This window comes from Gopherus evgoodei, chromosome 2 (genome assembly GCF_007399415.2).
Source record: "Gopherus evgoodei ecotype Sinaloan lineage chromosome 2, rGopEvg1_v1.p, whole genome shotgun sequence".
NCBI lineage: Eukaryota > Metazoa > Chordata > Testudines > Testudinidae > Gopherus > Gopherus evgoodei.
This window is the reverse complement of record NC_044323.1, coordinates 188382167-188397792: the sequence shown is the minus strand read 5'-3', so window position 1 is coordinate 188397792 and position 15626 is coordinate 188382167. Positions and strand designations below refer to the sequence as shown.

The 15626-nt window shown below is 46.5% G+C and overlaps 1 protein-coding gene across 6 annotated transcripts; it reads right to left on the bottom strand.

The window, feature by feature from the left end:
* Nucleotides 1-8470, bottom strand: GMNN (geminin DNA replication inhibitor). Of its 6 annotated transcripts, XR_003999068.1 has the most exons (8): nt 8368-8470; nt 7695-7763; nt 4541-4636; nt 3736-3874; nt 2826-2908; nt 2639-2749; nt 1653-1802; nt 453-520 (listed from the first exon to the last, which is right to left on the bottom strand). XR_003999068.1 is itself a non-coding variant. In XM_030552552.1 (7 exons), the coding sequence occupies exons 2-7, from the start codon at nt 7749-7751 to the stop codon at nt 326-328; spliced, it is 681 nt and encodes a 226-aa protein (XP_030408412.1). In that variant the 5' UTR covers nt 7752-7763; nt 8368-8469; the 3' UTR covers nt 1-325. The 6 variants fall into 6 exon arrangements, 5 of the variants coding, with proteins under 5 accessions (XP_030408412.1, XP_030408416.1, XP_030408414.1 ...); XM_030552552.1 differs by lacking the exon at nt 1653-1802 and having other exon boundaries at nt 1-520; nt 8368-8469; XM_030552556.1 differs by lacking the exon at nt 1653-1802 and having other exon boundaries at nt 1-520; nt 4541-4633; nt 8368-8469.
* Between the last annotated feature and the right edge of the window lie 7156 nt (nt 8471-15626).

Below are 15626 nucleotides of genomic sequence, written 5' to 3'. Positions count from 1 at the left end.
TTTTGGCAGAGAGTTTAGTTTATTTATCAAGTACACATTCTCATGTCAAAGCAACAGATACTATTTACACAAGTTAGAAATACATAGTATTTCCATTTTATAGAAGTGACCAAATTCAGTCTGTAATACCTTGTTTAGGTAGTATACAGCTATTTCCATTGCTACATATTACCAGTTAAAAACCCACTGTGAACTTTTAAAGCTTCCACAAGACTTGTAACTTTTATCTGAGGTAAACTTTGGCAGTATATTCTTCCAACAGTCATTTAGCAATTAAAATAGGAAGCCATATGCATACTGGCCACTCAAGTTTGCCAAGCCGTTTTCACAGACTTCTAGCTTTCTTTGCAGATGAATCTGTGGCATTCTCCCTAGAATCACAAGAAACCTGTGAAGGCAACTCTTCAGAATCACCATCTACGTCACCCTCAGAATCACTCTCTTCATCCTCCTGCTCAAATTCCTCCAAGTCTAGATTTTTCAGTGACTCAAGGCCATCAGGTACCTGCCCAGTTAGTCTCTAAAAGATACAGGAGAGAACTCTTAAAGATGTGCTAAGTTGTGTTTCCATAAGGATGCACTTTTATTTCCATAGACGATATTGATACTAAGTTTAGAGTGCTGAGTCTACATGCATTCAGTTTTACTGATCAGTCACATATTAGCTAAGCCCTCAAGTGATAAGGTTATGCATCTGAGCGATAAAAACCCTGCCCACTAAAAAGCAGAAGCTCTCACCCCAAAAATGCAGTCTACAATTGCAAGTTGCATTTGGCTTGCTGATATTAAGATCTTCCACATTTTCCAGGCAGCTGAGGCAAAGTATTTTAACCAAGAGGTGAACTTTTTGATAAGGGACTGAGAGATTAAGTTTATTACTATACCACCTTAATAGTGTTTCCACAGTTCCACACAACATATTACCATGACAAAGTAAAGTCTATGATGTCAGCCTTACAAGTAGTTTAACAAGCTGCCAAGCCAGAAGCAAAAAGCTCAGTACTGACCTGTTGGTTCTTGGTCCCAGAGGAGCAGACTGCACAGTTTTGAAGATTTAGGTAACCCAGAACAATTTGTCTACGTTATTTCTCTTTATCAGATATAACAGCAAGCTTTAGAACATTCAAGAGTCAGCTAACATCTGACTTTGGGCTCCATTTAGACAAAACTTAAGTACTGCATTATGAACAGCAACCTTCACTATTCATATCAGTTCAGAGCAAAGCTTTTCTTTATCCCTCTTACAGTAGTTTTGGCGATGGTCTTACAATCCTACAGGACAGTAATGTGGAAGGAATAAATCTCTGTACAAAAAATGTTATAACACGAGTTGAATTATCCAACTGGAGAAGCACCACTGTGCATACATTTCAGTCTCAGGGCTTGTCTATATACAGATTAGACTAATTTAGTCCAAAAAAAATCAGTTCAAAACCCTGTGTGAGCACCTATCTTGATTTAAACTTGGCTTATCCAGTTTAGCTTGTGTCTGTAAGCTTACAAGTACAGGCTATACGGATATACAAGTGTCCACATTGGGTCTCCACTGGTAAGACTTTAGTTATATCAGTACAAATGTTTAGACCAGGCCTTTGAAAGAATTAAATCAAGATTCCTAGGTTGAAGTCCTCAATCTTACTCAGCACAAATACCTCTTTTAGGGGTACTTCCAACTTCAGAGTCCCCATCACATAGAGTCACTAGATACTCATCTTTCACCCAAATTCATTTTGGAAGCACTCCAACCAAGAGTCTGAAGATGCTTCAGTCACCCACAGTTTATCTTCCAAGAGCCACAGCACCTGGCAGAACAATTACTGTTACTCTCTGACCAGAAGGACAGGGCCAGATTGTGTGTTGAAAGTGGACCCAACCCTTCTAATCCCCTCTAGGTCTGCGTAGAGTCTACGCACAGATTCTGGCTAAGGCACACTGGCACAGATCTTGTCTGAGAGCCCCTTCTTGGGTTGTGGGTCTGGGGAGTCCCACGACCTTAGTCCATAAAACCAGTGCCTCAAGCTTTCTAAGCCTCTGTTGCTTAAACACACTTCCCTAGAGTTCTACTTTGTTGTAAGTAATTCTGGCTCCTAGTTTAATCCCTTTGGTGACAGTGGCAAAAGGCAACGAACAAGATTTTCAGAAGAATTTAACCAGTCACTTTAGCATTTAGAAAAAATGCCCTAAAGATCTCTGAAAGGCAAGAAATCCTGAGACCCACAGGCTGATCTCATTGTGCATGAGGTCTTGTCCACCTTTTAGGCAGAGTCTCTTCCTGCCTTCTCTTCATTCCATTCTGCCTACATGTGGTGGTGGATACCACCCTTCAATGCAGTGTCTTACTTCAGATCTCTGTCCAGGTGGAGACACTTCATTTCCTTCATTACAATCAGAAGGGTTGGACAAGCTGATAAGACAAAGTTGATTTCCCTGGACTGCTTACACTGTGATTGCTTCTAAGTCACTCACTCAGCTAGGTGCCCAGCACTTGCAGCATAGTAAACTGACTTTATGATCAGGTACTTTTGCTATACAGAATACAAAAATACACTCACAACAGAAGTCATGATTTGATATAGATCCTACTGTCACTTACATCACAGGTAACACTATGGATTGAAAACAAGTCATGTGAGTTTACCTCAATCATGTTTGTCATGTACTGCACATGTTCTGCAAGTAATATCAGTTCATCATTTTCTTCTTTTAGATGGGCAATTTCACCATCTTTCTGTTCAATTTCTTTGTGCAGCTAGAAAAAAAGATGATGTTTTATATAGGGACTAGCCAAGAGAAAAAGTGAAGAGGTATTTAACCTGATTAACTACCTTTTCATTTTCCTGAAGCACTTCATACAGTGCCTTCCTCCTCTCTTCAGCCACTTCCTTCCAGTACTGAGAGGAAGGATTTTCTGTAGGAAGAGTTTAATATAAAAAAAAAAATCACTTGTGCACCTCTTATGTAAACAAGTCTAAATTCAAGACAATTAAAACAGAGTAAATTTAAACACAGGGTTCCATATGTTTTGAGTATTTGTCATTTCAATATTCTTTAACCCATTCTGACCTGCAAAAAACCACCAAAGTTAACAAATGAGCTTTTAGTAACTTGAGACATTTGATTTGGCAGCTTGGTCAAATTCAGGGTTATACTAATTTGCTTTTGACATAACATTTTCTGAAGCCACTTCAATAAGTGTCACAACATGCACTTGCAGAATGGTCCCAACTGCAAGACACATTGATCACTTCTGCAATGAGTAGCAGCAGAACAGGCTCGCTAGAAATAGCAAAGGCTGACAACTTCCAAGCCACCAATCATATAGCTTGAACCCACATATTCTCATCTATTTTAGAAAAGTATTTAAAAAAACCAGGTCAGATTATCTGCATAATTTGGTTGGCAAGTAGTAATATGGCCTGAATTGTGACAGCATGATAAACTAAAGTACAATTCCTGAAGTTGAAATGCTCTTGAGCCTCACCTACTGCTGGCCAACTCATCTTAAGTGACAGTGTAAACCTTTAAAACTCTACATAGATCTGTGTGAATGATGCTTGAGAGGACGTGATCATTAAAATAATTAGTGTTGCTACCTAATGTTGGCAAGTGCCAATTTAACAATTCAAAGCCCATTACTTGCTTTTAGTAGCATACCAAAATTTAGTAGTAGTATTGAGAAATACATGTGAAGTTCCCAGCAATAGCATATTGTTTGAAGTGTAAAAGAAAACATACTTTTTACCATGAGATCAACAGCTTGAGTGACTCCTTTTAGATTTTCATTTTTCTGTTCTGGATCCACCACCTCAGCTTTGCAGGTCTTTGCAATTAGCTGATCACTCCAAAGTTTCCTTTTGATTGAACATTTAGCAGGCTGTAATACAATAAGTTTTGTTTTCTGAGATGCTATTTCTCCTTGACATTTTACATGTCTTCATACACTTGCAAACTCATCTAAATTATACTAACGGCAACAGATGGAGTTTCTACTTAACATCTGTCCCTATAAGCAACAGGAAATTTGTATTTCAAGAGTGGCACAACTTCTTGTCAACAAGCTTAACTCACAAAACATTTTCTCAGCCCTTGGACAGCTTTCTTGCACTAGCAGTATAGGTCTGATGACCAAGAATTTATTTTCAGGTGCTTTCAAAGTATCTGAAATATTTATGCTAGATTTACTATTCAACAAAGCTAAATGATGTAATTACTATACAGTTTAAGGTACTCATTACAGTTAATGGGTATCATATGCTATTTATGATCTGATTATAGTACTTCAGCCCTTCTACATTAAACATGATAGCATTTAGTTACTGTTACAAATTGTGTTGTATAGCAATGGTTCTCAAACTTTTTACTGGTGACCCCTTTCACACAGTAAGCCTGAGTGCAACCCTCCTTATAAATTAAGAACATGAGGTGTTTGGGGTGGAGGCTTACTGCTCAAACCCTCCCCATGTAAGAGTCTCATGACCCCTGAGGGGTCCCAAGCCCCAGTTTGAGAACCCCTGTTGTAGGATTACATCTTAATACTTACTTCATTTACCCTGCCAACAAGGCAACCTGCTGCTGAAGGCTGAATCATTTTAAGAGTCCGTCTTGGGGCTGAGCTTGCATTGTCTGTGAAGTACTTCTTGAAAAGAGAAAATTTTAATACAAATCAGTTAAACTCCTCGATGGAGAAGGGTAATTTATGACGTTTTGAATGCCACATTAAGGTAATGGATTAAGCTTTCAATCCACTTGCCTTTCCTACAGACAGGATTAACAAGTTTTGTTTTAATCTAGTTTAGAGTTTACTACACTACAATATAGCTTGTAGCAAAGCTGGATCTTAACTTTTATAAAATGCTGAAAACCTCCATACGCCTTACCTTGGTTAAGATGCTCAGTCTCATTTACACTATAAAGTGGAACTATTTTAAACAGGTCAGATAGCAGCTGTGTTCTAACTGGATTCCCAATTCAGTTATTATAGTGCAAGTGTTCTGTTTAATCTTGCAAGTTATACTAGCCATTCACTATAGATGAATGCTTCTGTGCTTTGACAACTGTTTTGAAGTGTTAGTGATTTTTTTGGTTCAAGGTGATTTCACCAGTTTAAACTGGAAAACATGCACAGGTAATTATGTAAGGTTCATTTTTTACTATCTATAGGCAAATGGTTCTTCAAGGGTTGTATGCATTTAACAGAAGTTCTGCTTCAATCATTCATCAAGAGGTGTCTAGAATTTCCTTGCTTGGGGCATAACACGCTGATCCAGGAAAGCTATTGTTTTGTTATTTATCACCTTTCCTTGTCCTATGTCAATACTTATTTCCTGCATTAAAGCTTTTTAAACCATTAGTTACACTGCCACCATGGGACAGTAAACAATGGTAGACAATCAAACAGGGATAGCAAGAACACAGTACCATACAAGCGTGAGAAAGTTACTGATTCACACTGTACTTCACATAACAGTTCACTTTTCCCACGGTAAAACTTCTGCCACCAATTATCTTGGTGTTGAACTAGAGGACAAATGCCAGCTACTGTGGGAACCAGCATTACAGATACTATTTGCAGCTACTGAAGACTGATTGGTCAATGTTCCCCTGGCAAAATGCAGTTTAATACTATGCCAGGTGCTTAAGTTAACTCATTGTTCTTCACATTTGAGATAACCAGTGAAGCATCCAAAAAAGTGAGTCAGCCAGACTCTAAAATAATGGCCATATGTTCACTAAGAAAAGCTCAAGAATAAATGTTTAGTCATGGACATGCCTGATGCTTTTCACTAAAACTGACTTAAGGGTACAGAATTAGTCTTCACATCCTACAACACTGAGCAATTTTAAAGTTCCTGTAAGTTTCTTTGGGAGGGGCAGGGATGACAAGAATACAGCTCTTGCAGTATGAGGAACATATGATTAAGTGCCACTCAACATAATACCCACATTACTTCGAGGTGACTTTTACCCCCATGACTGTCATCCAGGACACCAAATAAACTCAAGACTGCTACAGGCTCTTAGGGAAGTCTGATACTTGTTCTGAACTGTCTAGAATTTGGATCCTCCCCCAGATTACACTCATCTTGTATTGGGTATATCGCTGCTCTACTCTGTTTTAGATTTGGATTTAAGACTGACTACATACTAGGCAAATCTAAAAAAAGGATTAAAGCAACATTACTAAGGTACTAACTGCACAGCATATTACATTCCCTACTAAAGCCAAACACGATGTGAAGATAGCCCTTTCCTCTGGGCTGGACATTGATATTGGCAGGTGATCTCTTGAAATCCTCACTCAGTTTAAAGGTCATAAAAATAACCCAGTAACTTCCTATCTTAGGCACCCCATTTTGAGTTTTACATGCTCTAGAGTTCCCAAAGTGGGGAATTTTTTGAAGATTGGTATTATGGCAGTTCTACTTACAAATCAGACATTTACTGGCTGGTGAGTCTTGCCCACATGCTCAGGGTTTAACTGATCACCATATTTGGATTCGGGAAGGAATTTTCCTCCAGGGCAGATTGGCAGCGGCCCTGGAGGTTTTTCGCCTTCCTCTGCAGCATGGGGCACAGGTCACTTGCTGGAGGATTCTCTGCAGCTTGAGGTCTTCAAACCACGATTTGAGGACTTCAGTAACTCAGACATAGGTTAGGGGTTTGTTACAGGAGTGGGTGGGTGAGATTCTGTGGCCTGCATTGTGCAGGAGGTCTGACTAGATGATCATAATGGTCCCTTCCAACCTTAAAGTCAGTCTATTTAATAACTTGGTCCCCCTTGTGTATTTAGTGACAATTTTATATGCACAGCATATCTGAATTATGCTATGGTGTACATCCAAAAATACTACCTGAAGACTAACGCAATGGTCAAGTAACCAACTTCTTGTGTTAGTCTTAGTCTAATGATTTTTTTCCAAGCATGAAAATAAGAGCATTGCTTCAGAAAACCGCAAGTTTTTTTTTTTTTATAAGGATCTTAGTTTAGAGGGACCAAACCTAACTTAAATGAGTTAATTTCATAAAGTAAGTAGTCTCATATGGAATTGATTCGAAAGCCCTCTAACTCTTGTGGTTTATTTTCTTTGCTGTTTAAGACCCATGCAGATAAGGGAAGCCAGCTACATGGCTGGGAACTGCAGACTTGAAAGAGTTCTCAAATCAGTTATACTATTTTATGTATTATTGCATGATAAAACCCTGTAAAACTAGTATAATTAGCTCTATATTGACTGGGTGGCTTAGGGAACTGGTAACAAGATACAAAGCCAGTGGGTCACCAATTCAAGTGCAAGCCAGGTTATTAGCATTTGAAATTTGCCATATACTAACATGTGCCTGGAACTAAACACACACTTAAAAGATCACTGAAGCACTGGGAGAAAACTCAGTGCAGGCTAAGCCATCTGTAGTTTTTTATCCTGGGGAGGGGGGGCATATTTTCAACATCTTTGTAAACTATGTACCTGTTCTGCAAAAAAACAGAAGGACTGAGTCTCCAGAGCATCAGTCTAAGAAAGGCACATGATCTCTTTTTAGTTACCATTATAAAACGGTGTGGCTATAAAGAGCGGAGCTACATCTGGAGTAAATACAGATGACAGTGCAAAGTCTGTCATTACAATCCGACCTATTTATTTTTACCTTCATATATCACTTTAAAGACTTGAATAATGCTAAGTCAGGTTACAAACCTTTATCGTTCCTGCGGCTTTTCCTGCATCCAATTTCTGCTTCATGCTGAAATTCATCTGACTACAAAGCTGTGTTTTATACCAATGGAGACAGAGACACAGAAAAGCAAATTAGTCACAGCAGAAAGCACAAGCTCAGTTTGCCCAGTGGCATGCACGGCTGTCAGCGCCCACCTGCCACAAGGGCAGTGAGCCCCAGCGCAGCTTCCTGAGCCCGTCACAGCTATCAGTCTCCTGCAATGGGTTCACATCGCGCCCCACTTGCCGGGACCAAGCCCCACTTGCCGGCCGCCCCCTGTGGCAGGGTTACTGCCCCAGCCAGGCCCCCGGGAGAGCGGCTGACGTGCCCCTTGGCCTCCTGCGCCGGCTTCACCCCCCCGCATCCCAGCGCGCGCAAACCCCAACCGCCAGGCCAGCGCCACCGCAGGGCGCAAGCCCGCGCCAACGGCCAACCCCGCGAGACCGCACCCGGCGAGAGAAACCCGCCAAAACCCGAACACTCAGCCAGTCCCGCAGCCGAGCGCGAGCCTCTCCACCCCGAATCGCGCGAGACCGCCCGGAAAAGGCTGCCCGCCCCCCGCACCCCGCACTCCTCTCCCCTGCCCCCCCCCCCACCGCGGAACCCTGCGCCGCCACCGCCGCCCAGCAGGGGACACAGAGCCCCTAGACCCACCCGACTCCTCTCCCGCGCGTGCCTCGCCCGTCCCGCCGCGCGCTGCCCGGAAGCACAACAGATCGGTCTGCAGATCCCCGCGCGCCCCTATAAATAGCCACCGGCTCAGGTCACGTGCCCCCTCGTGACCCTCTTTCCTCCCGTGAAGCTCCGCGCGTCGCAGGGGGTGGGGTCAGTGAAACCGTACGTCCTCTCATCGCCTCCCCCCCCCGCCAATCCCAAACCGTATCCTGTTCCTCCTTCCCCGCCAATCCCGGACCAGCAGGCCCTGCGCGTCAATGCTACGCCCCGCCCGCGGGAGGAGAAGGAGGGGGCGGGGCGCTGTTGGGGGCGGGCAGTGGGCGGGAGAAGGGGAACATCCTGATCTTGTCCCTCTTCTGAGGCTCCGCCCCCTCTCACTCCTTCCCCCTCCCTCTCTCGCTCATTTGCACAGAGCTGGCTGGGATGGGGGGCAGGGGAGAAAGTAACTTAAATCGCATACTCGGGGCAAGGCGGGGGGGCCTAGCTACAGGCCCCCAGAAGGGGTAGGGCCCATGGCACTGAGACAATTTTTAGGGTCGGGGTCCTGAGTTAGGCCCCCCCCTTGCCCCTGCCTGCACCCCTCACCAACCCAAGCTGGGACCACAGTTGGGGCAGCCAGGAGTGCCGCCAGTTTTTTTGCCACCTTAGGTGGTGAAAGATCCCATCCCCAAATGCTGCCCTTGACAGAGGTAGCAGAAGGTCCCGCCCCCGAAATGCCACCCCTGACAGAGGCGGCAGAAGGTCCGGCTGCCGTGGTTACCGCCCCCCAAATGTTAGCGTCCTAGGCTACCACCTAGGTCACCTAATGGGTTGCACCAGACCTAGGGACAGCTCCGGAGCCTCCCTGCCGCTGCCCAAGACCATGGGTGGTAACAAATCCCTGGTTGGCAGCGGTGGCCAGGGTAGGTCGGGGCGAGTGGGGCTTCTTCTCCAAGGAGCGGGTATTACAGTATTGCCAGATTCAGGCGATCAACAACTATAAACCAGCCCTCCTCCCAGCCCCCTGCCACCACAATCAGAGCTTGTTAGTTTTATCTGTCCTTTGACTTTTGCACTCCCATATCCCACTGTGTGTATTTATTTCTCTTTTTTATAGAGGAATTAGATAGAGTGCTCCTGTCAGATAATTTTGAAATGTTATTAGCTGCAAAAAAAAAAAAAAACACACCTAACATTTCCAGGTGCTTAAGTAGCCCCTGTCTGAAATAACAGTTAAAGTTGCCCCCCGCCAAAATCTCTCTGTATGTGTGTGTGTGTGAGAGAGAGAGAGAGAGAATTCATGTTACCCACTCTCCCAAATGTGTTCGGTACGGTCATTTTGATCACCTGTGGCTAGGGCTCTCAACTCCCTCTGCTTGTGTCATACCCAGCAATGACTCCTGTCCTCCCAATCCATTCTCCCTTTTCATTAATTCCATCCACATACAGGCTGATTGACCTTTTGTGGGCTCGGAGTCGGTGCCAAACATATTTGCGGGCCCCCGTGGGTGCAATGGGCCATACTGGTGGTGTTGGTTTCCAAAGCGAGAATCCAACAGTGGGCCGTGGGGCATGGTGCCCTGCTCTGCGCAGCAAAGTGCAAGAGCAATGTTTACAAATTGGCAGCCACAAGTTGCACACCTTTGGGGACAGGCCCACACTATGTGCCATGATGCCCCCTTGCCCAGCCCCCCAGTCCTCTATGCCCAGTGCCCCCACCACCACAACTGCACAGCACCCTGCATACCACCACCCTCTGCCCAGTGCCCCCACAGGGCCCCAGACAAAACCTCCACTGCCCAGCACTCCTTATGCCACCAGCATCACAACTGCACAGTGCCGCACAAAGACCCCCCCACTATCCAGTGCCCCAGCTCACAAAGACCTCTCCCACCACCCCCCGCCAGCAACCCCCCACACAGAGCCTTCACTGCCCAGTACTCCAAAACAAACAAACCTCCCCTACCCTTCACTGCCCAGCACCCCCCCAAAACCACTCAGGGACCCACTCCCCCACGCCCTGCCTCACACGCCACACTCACTGACCCCACTGGGACGTGACTGTGTCTGCCAGACCAAGCCAGCAAAGTGTCCTGGGTGGATTGGGCAGTGCTCCGGCCCATTGGGAGCAGCAGCATGACCAGCCAGAAGTCCCACTTGCCTGGCGGGGTGGAGGGCATGCTGCCCTCCAGGACCCTACCCCACTGGCTGAGAGACCAGCCCAGCCTCTGCAGTGGTACCAGGAAGCTTGGCCCAGGGAGGCAGGTGAGGCCCCAGTAGCTGGAGCTGTGCTGAGTAGTGGGGTAGACGCCTAGGATGCAACCCCTGAGAGCCTCTCCGGCCCAGCTACACCCACAGGCCCCACAGCCAGCAGTCCTGCCCAGCCTGCATGGTGGAGCTCGGCTGCTGGACACACAGCAAGTCCCAGGAGCTAGACTCCCCCAGGCGAGGGGCCAGACCTGGCTGTGTGGATGGGTTAGACGGGTACTTAATGGGCCCCTTCCCAGTGTGGACCTGGCAACGTAAACCCAGTACTGCCCACATAATTACCCAACAAAGCCCAGTTTAGTGCCCTTAGCCTCACCTGTACTCCTCCTGGGTTTGCGAGTCCCAGCGCACCTCCAGCAGTGATGGGCTGAAGTCCCAAGTCCCAATGGGGCTGAAGCTCAGAGTCCCAGCATACCTCCCACTTGCGTTGGGAATCAAGGCTTGAACCCTGTGGGGGAGGCTTCAGTCCTGGCATGCCTCCCACAGAGCTGAAGCTCTGATTCCAGGTGGGGATGAAGCCCTGAATATAAGAACAGCTATATTGGGTAGGACCAAAGGTCCATCTAGCCCAATATCCTGTCTACCGACAGTGGCCAGTGCCAGGTGCCCCAGAGGGAATGAACAGAACAGGTAATCATCAAGTGATCCATTCCCTGCTTCTGGCATGAGTCCTGGGGCACCTCCGGCAGGGCTGAAGCTCCAAGTCCCGGCGCACTTTCTGCTTGTGCCAGGATTCGAGGCTTCAGCGCCCATGGGGGGGCTTCAGCCCTGGTGCGCCTCCTGTGGGGCTGAAGCCCCAAGTCCTGGTGTGAGTCTCGGCAGGGCTGAAGCCATGAGTCCCAGTGCAAGTGGGAGGCATGCCGCAACTCATGGTTTCATCCCCACTGGAGGTGTCCTGGGTTTCATGGCTTCAGCCCTGCTGTGGGGACATCAATCAGTCCCTGCAATGCTCCCATGGGGCTGAAGCCACAAGTTTCAGCATAGACTCATAGACTCTAGGACTGGAAGGGACCTCGAAAGGTCATCGAGTCCAGTACCCTGCCCTCATGGCAGGACCAAATACTATCTAGACCATCCCTAATAGACATTTATCTAACCTACTCTTAAATATCTCCAGAGATGGAGATTCCACAACTTCCCTAGGCAATCTATTCCAGTGTTTAACTACCCTGACAGTTAGGAACTTTTTCCTAATGTCCAACCTAAATCTCCCTTGCTGCAGTTTAAGCCCATTGCTTCTTGTTCTATCATTGGAGGCTAAGGTGAACAAGTTTTCTCCCTCCTCCTGATGACACCCTTTTAGATACCTGAAAACTGCTATCATGTCCCCTCTCAGTCTTCTCTTTTCCAAACTAAACAACCCCAATTCCTTCAGCCTTCCTTCATAGGTCATGTTCTCTAGACCTTTAATCATTCTTGTTGCTCTTCTCTGGACCCTCTGGTCCATTGAGAAGCCTCTGGTGGTCCAGATTGACTGCAGGCTTCCTATTGACTACCCCAGGGCAGTGATGAGCTACCAAAATCCGAGAACCGGTTCCCCACCCGGTACTTGGCAGCACTTCAGTGGTGGTGACGGGTTCTTCACTTGCTCTGGGTCTTCGGCGGCATTTTGGCAGCGTGTCCTTCACCTGGAGCGAGTGAAGGACCCACTGTCAAAGTGTCGCCGAAGACCCAGTAGGGAACTGCACAGTGAGTACAAGCATCAAGTACCTCTCTCCCCCCACTCCCCATCCAACCCCAACCCACATCCTGCTCCCGACTTCTCCCCTCAGAACCCACAACCAATCAACCCCCCCGCTCCCTGTCTCCTGACCACCCCCTCCCAAGACCCCCCACCCTAACTGCCCCCCAGGAACCCCCCACACTCAACTCGCCCTGCTCCCTGTCTCCTGACTGCCCCCAACCCCATCCACCACCACCTCGACAGACCTCCGGAACTCCCACGCCTACTCAACCCCCCCATTCCTCATCCCCGACCACCACCCCCAAACCTCTGCCCCATCCAACCCCCCCCATCCCCAGGACTCTCTGCCCTTTATCCAACCCCCTCAGCCCCAGCCCCTTACCATGCTGCTTATCCTCGCCTCCCCCCTCTCCTGGAGCCTCAGTGCAATGCGTCCAGGAGCGGCCCTGGACAGTGCTGCAGTGGCAGGCTCCAGTGGGGCCTGAGCTCCTGCTGGTCAGTCCAGAGCTCGCAGCCCCACCCCCTTACAACGCTGCTTTGAGCAGGAGGAGCACAGGCCCTGCCAGAGCCACGTCGCTGCAGTGCTTTCCAGAGCTGCTCCTGGACACAGCACTCTGAGGCTTCGGGAGAGCGGGGAGGCGGGGGTAAATGGCATGGTAAGGGGCCAGGGCCTGGGGGGATGGATAACGGGCAACGAGTCCCGGGGACAGGGAGCGGGCTCCATGCTTGCCATGCTATGGTGTCTGCTCGGGCAATCCAGGGAAAAGGGTGCAAAATGATTGTCTGCTGTTGCTTTCACGGAGGGAGGGTTTACTGATGACATTTACCCATAACTTCCCACAACAAATTTTTGGCTCCATCAGGCATTGGGAGCTCAACTCAGAATTCCAATCAGCAGTGAGGACTGCAGGAACTGTGGGATAGCTACCACAGTGCACCTCTCCGAAAGTCGATGCTTGCCACGGTACTATGCCCATGCACCGCCGAATTAATGTGCTTAGTGTGAACGCATGCATTCGACTTTATACAATCTGTTTCCAAAAATCGACTTCTGTAAAATCAGAGTAATTTCGTAATGTAGACATAACCTTGATTAGCACTTTACTCAGACTGTAAATAGGCATTCATTGTGAAGTATACAATACTCAAGTAACATGTAACCAGACAGATAAGTGAACATCTTTTGCCTGAAAGAAACCGGTTCCTCACATTTTTGGTGACCAGCCCCAAATCCCCAGATTTTAAGAACATAATTTTCAGCATATATACATCAATCCTTACATATAATTCATGCATGTGATTCACAATGATTATGAAGACGAGTGTGAACACAGCCTTTATGTAAAGACCTTACGTGGTACTCTTTGGTATCTTACATAGTATGTAGATACCAGATCCAGGGGATCCCTGTAATCTTTATGCACCCTTCTACCCTCTGCCAGTCAGCACCATGAGGTCCCTGGGTCACAGTAACCTTTCTCCCTTCTTCTAATTATTAATAAATTCCTCTTTCTTCTCCTTCTGAAGTATTGTCCTGTGTTTTGTCTTATTTAGATTCATTAAAGTATGTCTACACTGGCAGAGTTCCAGCGCTGGCACTTACAGCACTGCTCAGAGAGCACTGAAGGAAAACTGCTGTTTTGTGTTCACACTGTCAGTTGCCTGCACAATAGCATGTTCACACTTGCGGCACTGAGGCAGATTCTCATGAAGTGACGGAATCAATCAATAGCCTGTTCTGCCACTCAGATTAGGCATGTGATGGTATGTGCATCATACAGACACAAACCTGCTTTCTGCAAACCTCCTGCTCCCAACAACTCACTTCAGCGATTCCCAAAATCAAACTCACTTACCCAGGGGCCTCCTCTCCTATTTGCGCTTCACCAAGATCTGACAACTGTGTTTGGCTAGCCTCCTCTGGGGTAGAAAAGCACTCCTGGCTGCATGCATCTCTGACCTCTGCATCCCTCTCCCTTTCCACATCCTCATCTAAGATTTCCTCCTCCTAGCTCAGTCCACTCTCGACTGGCACATGAACCACCAAAGTAGCCACAGTGGCCTTCACATTGGAGATGGGGTCGCCACCAAGTATCGCATCCAGCTCTTTGTAGAACCAGCAGCTCCTGGGTGGCAGTTTGCCTCCCGTGCCTTGTGGTAGGTGTGTCATAACTTTCTTACTCAGATCTGAACCTTATAGTTCAGAACATGAGAAGCTAGCATGAAACCTCCAAACTTAATTACCAGCTTGGATTTGATATCGCTGCCACCAGCCAGAAAATTTCAGTGTCTGGCTCACTCTGGTCTCCCCCAAACCTTCCCTGGGGGACCCCAAGACTCAGATTCCTTGAGTTTCACAACAAAGGGGAATAAACCATTTCCCTTCCCCCTCCTCCCCTCCAGGTGTTCCCTCCCTGGGTTCCTGGAGAGATATATAGATTCAAGCTCCGTGAATCTAAACAAAGGGATTTCACCCTTCCCCCCACTTCTGTATTCCTGTTAAGTACAGACTCAATTCCCTCGAGCCTCAACAAGGGGGAAGAAAAAAACCAAACCGGTCTTCAAAAGAAAGCTTTATATAAAAAGAAAGAAAAAAAAGACTCTGTATCAAGGTGACAATATACAGGGTCAATTGCTTAAAAGAAAAAATGAATAAACAGCCTTATCCAAAAAGAATACAATTTAAAACATTCCAGCAACTACACACATGTAAATACAAAAAAACAATATAAACCTATTGTCTTACTATCCTTGTACTTACAACTTAAAAACAGAAGATTAGAAAGCCTGGAGATAGAGAGATTGCTCTCAGAGCCAAGAGGGCCACCAAACCAAGACAAAGAACTCACACCCAAACTTCCCTCCACCCAGTTTTGAAAGAATTTTGTCTCCTGATTGGTCCTCTGGTCAGGTGTTTCAGGTCACTGTTTGTTAACCCTTTTATAGGTGAAAGAGACATTAACCCTTAGCTATCTGTTTATAACAAGGTGTTCCACAGCTCCTTCACTTTGACCCTGCACTGCAGTGTGTCTCGGTCATGGCCCCTTTCGTGAAATCTGTCCATAGGTATAATTCCTATGGCTGGAGCGCAACTGGGACTGGACAGCCTCCTCTCCTTAAATGCTAAAGTTAAGTACATGTATAAGTCTTTGCAGGATTAGGGCCTTAGTTTGTATACTTCTTGTGGCAAGGAATGCATGTTTATCTGTAATACACGTGTGCTATATATATATAGATAGCACTATATAAATATTTTCTAATAATGCAAAATTGCAGTGTATGTGTTTTGTTTCAAACTCATCTTAGT